The 7,943-nt window shown below is 38.3% G+C and overlaps 1 protein-coding gene across 3 annotated transcripts in view; it reads right to left on the bottom strand.

Annotated features, from left to right (window-relative positions):
- Nucleotides 1-6,775: 6,775 nt before the first annotated feature.
- The window catches only part of rmi1 (RMI1, RecQ mediated genome instability 1, homolog (S. cerevisiae)), a 19,872-nt gene continuing 18,704 nt past the window's right edge, over nucleotides 6,776-7,943 (bottom strand). For 2 of the 3 annotated variants that reach the window (XM_061928748.2, XM_061928749.2), the window contains exon 9: nucleotides 6,779-7,943. This exon is cut by the window's right edge and continues 663 nt beyond it. In XM_061928748.2, coding sequence (XP_061784732.1) covers nucleotides 7,691-7,943 — 253 coding nt within the window. In that variant the 3' untranslated portion in view covers nucleotides 6,779-7,690. The other variant, XM_061928750.2, reaches the window with a different exon arrangement.

The following is a 7,943-nucleotide window of genomic DNA, read 5'->3' as shown; positions in this document are numbered from 1 at the left end:
TACAATCGGGCGGAAGGCGGTGTACACCCTGGACAAGTCGCCACCTCATCGCAGGGCCAACACAGATAGACAGACAACATTCACACTCACATTCACACACTAGGGCCAATTTAGTGTTGCCAATCAACCTATCCCCAGGTGCATGTCTTTGGATACTAAGTTATATTAGTATAACATTAAAAACACAATTATCCTAAAATCATGCCTTTTTCCTACATAAAATTTGCTTTTTCTAATATTTTTGGTATGAAATTTTTACGCCATTTACCCAACAACCTTCCATCAGTTTTTTCCAGTAATATTGTGTCTAATCTTATGTTTTCTAATAATATTAAATATTATTACTCATTTTTTAAATCGTAGAATTATGCCTTTTTCCCAAGTAATATTTGTTTTTCCGATGACTTTTTATGACAATTTCCCTGTTAACATTTCATCTGTTTTTCTAGTAATATTGTGGCTATTATTTTATTTGTTTCTAGTAATATTAATATAATAAAGTAGTATTAAAAATATCTTGGAATTGTACCTTTTTTCATCAGCTTTTCTAGTAATATCCCCCCTCATAAATTGTCATTTATGTTGCAATTTTTGTTTCTACCTAAACCAAACAACTAAACCCTTGTATGTATTTGAATGTTTTTCACATAAATATACAGCATTTTTTTCCTTATATTTCTTGAAATATCACAATAAATAAATCAAATTACAGCTGTTTTCTTTACATTTCTTAAAATGTCACAATAAATTAATCAAATATGTTTTACTCCAATTAATACAAATGATCTTAAAAGTAAGTATTTCATTCCCCTAACAATCCAAAAGTACTGCTAGTTTCTTATAAAACCATTGTGACATCATTTCTTCTAATTTTCTGACTTTATTCCGATGAAACTCGGAGAAAGGATATTTTGATGAAGAGATTTTAATGGACTGTACAATGGAGTAGCGGTCAAATGAAGAGTACACTCCATTAAGAGCCAAAAAAGCTCCTCCGTCCATTCCTCTTTTCAAGGCCCTCTGTCCAGATGAGGCGAAATAAAGCAAAAGTTTAATATAGTTTAAGTTCAATTTCCTGGTATTTTCCTCTTCCTTTAATGATTCACATCCTCAAGCCTGGAGCACATTTTCATTTCGGCCCTAAAAGAGCGCTTGAGCCATCAGAAAGGATTTTTATTTTATTACTATTAGTAATAAGGCAAAGAAAGCTACAGCTGCTCAAGTTTTTTTTTTCTTCCCCCCCAGACTTTTTTCAGGATTGTTTATTTGCTTTTTCCCTTGATGCTGGAAGGCGTATAGTGCATGAAGCTGTACGGGACCATTAGACAAATTAGCACAGCGCTCTTCCCCCATATGGGCACCGGCCCTCCCGTCTCTATGGTCTCTGCCACTCGGCTGCTATTTGCAATCGGGGGGAAAGAAAAATTCATTCCAACTAAAAGGGGAATGAACACTTATTTTATCTCCAGCTACTGTACATCTCCGGCCCTCAAGTGGGGGACTAACGTAATCACGTTAGTAATATGGCAAATGGAAAGCTATTAGGGCGGAAAAGTGCTTTCTCGTGCGCGCTGCTGGAATATGGACTCTGCTTTCTCAATGCATCTACATTATGGACGGAAAAGGTTCCTTTTCTGTATTTCTTATCCACAACTCACCTCGTCACTGTTACAATCATTTATAACACTTTAAGTCAAGCTACAAACCCCATTTCCATATGAGTTGGGAAATTGTGTTAGATGTAAATATAAACGGAATACAATGATTTGCAAATCCTTTTCAACCCATATTCAATTGAATGCACTACAAAGACAACATATTTGATGTTCAAACTCATAAACTTTATTTTTTTTTGGCAAATAATAATTAACTTAGAATTTCATGGCTGCAACACGTGCCAAAGTAGTTGGGAAAGGGCATGTTCACCACTGTGTTACATCACCTTTTCTTTTAACAACACTCAATAAACGATTGGGAACTGAGGAAACTAATTGTTGAAGCTTTGAAAGTGGAATTCTTTCCCATTCTTGTTTTATGTCGAGCTTCAGTCGTTCAACAGTCCGGGGGTCTCCGCTGTCGTATTTTACGCTTCATAATGCGCCACACATTTTCGATGGGAGTCAGGTCTGGACTGCAGGCGGACCAGGAAAGTACCCGCACTCTTTTTTTTACGAAGCCACGCTGTTGTAACACGTGCTGAATGTGGCTTGGCATTGTCTTGCTGAAATAAGCAGGGGCGTCCATGAAAAAGACGGCGCTTAGATGGCAGCATATGTTGTTCTAAAACCTGTATGTACCTTTCAGCATTAATGGTTACCCATACCATCACAGATGCTGGCTTTTGACCTTTGCGTCGATAACAGTCTGGATGGTTCGCTTCCCCTTTGGTCCGGATGACACGATGTCGAATATTTCCAAAAACAATTTGAAATGTGGACTCGTCAGACCACAGAACACTTTTCCACTTTGCATGAGTCCATCTTAGATGATCTCGGGCCCAGAGAAGCCGGCGGCGTTTCTGGATGTTGTTGATAAATGGCTTTCGCTTTGCATTGTAGAGCTTTAACTTGCACTTACAGATGTAGCGACAAACTGTATTTAGTGACAGTGGTTTTCTGAAGTGTTCCTGAGCCCATGTGGTGATATCCTTTAGAGATTGATGTCGGTTTTTGATACAGTGCCGTCTGAGAGATCGAAGGTCACGGTCATTCAATGTTGGTTTCCGGCCATGCCGCTTACGTGGAGTGATTTCTCCAGATTCTCTGAACCTTTTTATGGACCGTAGATGTTGACATCCCTAAATTTCTTGCAATTGCACTTTGAGAAACGTTGTTCTTAAACTGTTTGACTATTTGCTCACGCAGTTGTGGACAAAGGGGTGTACCTCGCCCCATCCTTTCTTGTGAAAGACTGAGCATTTTTTGGGAAGCTGTTTTTATACCCAATCATGGCACCCACCTGTTCCCAATTAGCCTGCACACCTGTGGGATGTTCCAAATAAGTGTTTGATGAGCATTCCTCAACTTTATCAGTATTTATTCCCACCTTTCCTAACTTCTTTGTCACGTGTTGCTGGCATCAAATTCTAAAGTTAATGATTATTTGCAAAAAAAAAAAAATGTTTATCAGTTTGAACATCAAATATGTTGTCTTTGTAGCATATTCAACTGAATATGGGTTGAAAATGATTTGCAAATCATTGTATTCCGTTTATATTTACATCTAACACAATTTCCCAACTCATATGGAAACGGGGTTTGTAAAATCAATCCAAAATATGCTAAGTTATCTGTTGTTAGTTGTGCTGCTACTGTATAGCATGCAAACCAGCAGTGTGGTACTAATGCAGTTATGGCAATGCATGCAATACAGTATACATTATTGTATTCAGGAGTCCCCTCCCCTCGTTAGCAATTAGACCGCCTGAGCCCCCAGAGCTATCATCTCATCCAGACTCTTTAGCGCGTAACGGGCTATCAACATGCATAGTCGGGTCTGGATTTTAGATGCTCAATCTGATTAGTCCCTAATGAAGAAAGAGCAGCCACGTGAATGGAAGCGCACACAGCGGCGTCAAGCAGGAAGTACACCGCCATGAGCTGTGTGAGCACATATATTAACGTAAACATACATTTTGGATTTTTCAGAGCGTTGGCAACCCTAGGATTTTTGTTCTTCTCCGGTTTACAGATAGGCTCAAAGGTTTTGAGGATGTCGTTCGGCAACTGATCATTTCAGCTCGCCCTACATATTTTTCAAACTGACTATAAGCTAACTCTGAATAATAGTGTTGTGTTTGAGACGCTCCTTTGCCCCGTTCATTAACTTCCTGTATATATATATATATATATATATATATATATATATATATATATATATATATATATATATATATATATATATATATATATATACACAAATATATGTATATATATATATATATATACATATATATGTATATATACATATATATATATATATATATATATATTATATAGATACACATATATACGTGTATATATATACATATATATATATACACACGTGTATATGTACGTATAAATATATATATACGTATATATACAGTATATACACACATACGTGTATATATATATATACGTACAAACCCCGTTTCCATATGAATAGGGAAATTGTGTTAGATATAAATATAAACGGAATACAATGATTTGCAAATCCTTTTCAACCCATATTCAATTGAATGCACTACAAAGACAAGATATTTGATGTTCAAACTCATAAACGTTTTTTTGTTTTTTTTTTGCAAATAATATTTAACTTAGAATTTCATGGCTGCAACAGGTGCCAAAGTAGTTGGGAAAGGGCATGTTCACCACTGTGTTACATGGCCTTTCCTTTTAACAACACTCAGTAAACGTTTGGGAATTGAGGAGACACATGTTTTAAGCTTCTCAGGTGGAATTCTTTCCCATTCTTGCTTGATGTACAGCTTAAGTTATTCAACAGTCCGGGGGTCTCCGTTGTGGTATTTGAGGCTTCATAATGCGGCACACATTTTCAATGGGAGACAGGTCTGGACTACAGGCAGGCCAGTCTAGTACCCGCACTCTTTTACTATGAAGCCACGTTGATGTAACACGTCTTGCTGAAACAAGCAGGGGCGTCCATGGTAACGTTGCTTGGATGGCAACATATGTTGCTCCAAAACCTGTATGTACCTTTCAGCATTAATTGCGCCTTCACAGATGTGTAAGTTACCCATGTCCTGGGCACTAATACACCCCCATACCATCACAGATGCTGGCTTTTCAACTTTGCGCCTATAACAATCCGGATGGTTCTTTTCCTCTTTGGTCCGGAGGACACGACGTCCACAGTTTCCAAAAACAATTTGAAATGTGGACTCGTCAGACCACAGAACACTTTTCCACTTTGTATCAGTCCATCTTAGATGAGCTCAGGCCCAGCAAAGCCGACTGAGTTTCTGGGTGTTGTTGATAAACGGTTTTCGCCTTGCATAGGAGAGTTTTAACTTGCACTTACAGATGTAGCGACCAACTGTAGTTACTGACAGTGGGTTTCTGAAGTGCTCCTGAGCCCATGTGGTGATATCCTTTACACACTGATGCCGCTTGTTGATGCAGTACAGCCTGAGGGATCGAAGGTCACGGGCTTAGCTGCTTACGTGCAGTGATTTCTCCAGATTCTCTGAACCCTTTGAAGATATTACGGACCGTAGATGGTGAAATCCTTAAATTCCTTGCAATAGCTGGTTGAGAAAGGTTTTTCTTAAACTGTTAAACAATTTGCTCACGCATTTGTTGACAAAGTGGTGACCCTCGCCCCATCCTTGTTTGTGAATGACTGAGCATTTCATGGAATCTACTTTTATACCCAATCATGGCACCCACCTGTTCCCAATTTGCCTGTTCACCTGTGGGATGTTCCAAATAAGTGTTTGATGAGCATTCCTCAACTTTATCAGTATTTATTGTCACCTTTCCCAACTTCTTTGTCACGTGTTGCTGGCATCAAATTCTAAAGTTAATGATTATTTGCAAAAAAAAAAAAGGTTTATCAGTTTGAACATCAAATGTGTTGTCTTTGTAGCATATTCAACTGAATATGGGTTGAAAATGATTTGCAAATCATTGTATTCCGTTTATATTTACATCTAACACAATTTCCCAACTCATATGGAAACGAGTTGGGAAATTGTAGCCCAAGTCCATAGCCCAAGTCAGAGGCTTCTTCCGTTGTCTTGAATTCAGGAGTGGCTTGACCATGGGAATACGGCTCCATGCTTCCATCTGTTGAAAAGCTCTATGGAGATGATGATTTCATTTTCCAGCATGATCCAGCAGTGCCAAAACCACCAGTAACTGGTGTACTGACCATGGCATTACTGTCCTCGATTTGCCTGCCAACTCCCCTGACCTGAACCCCATAGAGAATTTGTGGGGTATTGTGAAGAAGAAGCTGAAAGACACCAGACCCAATAATGCAAATGAGCTAAAGGCTTCTATTGAAGCATCCTGGGCATCCATAACACCTCAGCAATGCCACAGGCTGATTGTCTCAATGCCACGCCGCATTGATGCAGTAATCCGTGCAAAAGGATTCCCAACCAAGTACTGAGTGCATTAATTGACATTTTCAAATGTTTGATTTTGTTTTGCTGTTATAAATCTTTATTTTTTACTTGGTCTGAGGAAATATTCTAATCTTTTGAGATGGGACTTTTGAGTTTTCTTAAGCTGTATGCCATAATCAGCAACATTAAAATAATAAAAGGCTTGCAATATTTCAGTTGATGTGTAATGAATCCAGAATGTATGACATTTTCATGCTTTTAGTTGCATTACAGAAAATAAAGGACTTTATCACAATATTATAATTTTCTGAGACAGTCCTGTATATACACACATATATATATATATATACATATATATATATATATATATATATATATATATATATATATAATATACATATATATACACGCATATATGTATATATATATGTATGTATACATCTTATATATATATGTATATATATACACATATATATACTGTACACATGTATATATCTATATATATATCTATATACACGTATATAATTTATATATGTATATATACATACACACACGCACACACACACACGCGTATGTATATACATACATACATGCATATATACTTACATACATACATACACATACCTGTATATAGATACACATACATATATGTATGTAAAATATATACATGTTTTATACATACACACACACACACACACAGTACACACTGACAAACTGTACATAAATGAATTTAAAAAATGATTGCAAAGTTCAACAAACACTTAAAATATAGTGATTTCTTCGTCAGAGCGGCTACCTTTTAGTTTCCAGTGTTTCCTAAGAGGCGGCACTGACTCAAACCTTGAAACAAACTGTTTGCTTTTCATACAATCTTGAGGAGTTGTGGGACCCACTGAGATGCAAATCTTTAATAGATTAAAACAAGAAAAGAAAGACGACTTTTCAAACAACTGCATACAGTTAATATTAACAAAGCGTAAACATTAGTGCCACATGAAGCCATTAGGACAAAAACACAGAGGAGCTGTGTAATGAACAGAAAGAATCGAAAATCATGTCTGCTTCCTCGTTTCCCTTTCCTCTTATTTTCCCTCCCGGGGCGACTTTATTGAAGACCCGCGCTGCCCTTGGATATTCAATTATTTTCCAGGCACACGTAATAGAGGTAATGAATGAATGCAAAGCCGCCAATTCATTACTGCAATCTGAATATAAACCCGCTTCCGTTTTCTCCACTCCAAAGATGGTATAGGTTTAAATACTCTTTACAATTGCAAATTCTTTTTGGCCTGGCTTTAGTTAAAATTCAAAATTTTTTGATATCTGATGGAGGGCACAAAATATCAGTGTGAATAAATGAATGAAGCGTGGTCTCAATGACAGCATGTTATATTCACATATAGCAGATGGCTGCATTGCAGCATGGACTTCAAGTTCACACATTGTCTCCTCCAGATTGGAAGCAGAAGGACAGCTTGATCATCAGACCCCCACCAAAAAAAGTCTCATTAAAAAACATCTTTAAGGCTTGCGCTGATGTAAAATGCCATATTTGGCTTTTCTCATTTTCACATCCAGCAGTGAGTTTGTTCTCATTACAGCCTCCCCCACCGATTCTCATTTCCTCCTGTCTCTCACCCTCGCCTCCAGCCCCCGATGGACCCTCTCGTTGACAGGCTCGGCCCGGGTCACCACCGCTCTCCTGCTGCCCTCGGCGACCACCTCGATGGTCATGAGGCAGCACATGTCCACCAGCTCCTCTTGACATCGCCTCATTCCGGCATCCAGCTCGCCCCTGCGGGCGGGGTCTCGCCTCATGGCGCCTTTCTCCGCCACCGAGAAGCCCAGCAGGCCCGTCAGGACCTGGTCT

This window comes from Nerophis lumbriciformis, linkage group LG33 (genome assembly GCF_033978685.3).
Source record: "Nerophis lumbriciformis linkage group LG33, RoL_Nlum_v2.1, whole genome shotgun sequence".
NCBI classification, from domain to species: domain Eukaryota; kingdom Metazoa; phylum Chordata; class Actinopteri; order Syngnathiformes; family Syngnathidae; genus Nerophis; species Nerophis lumbriciformis.
The sequence above is the reverse complement of the archived record's forward strand: the minus strand, read 5'-3'. Positions and strand labels throughout refer to the sequence as shown.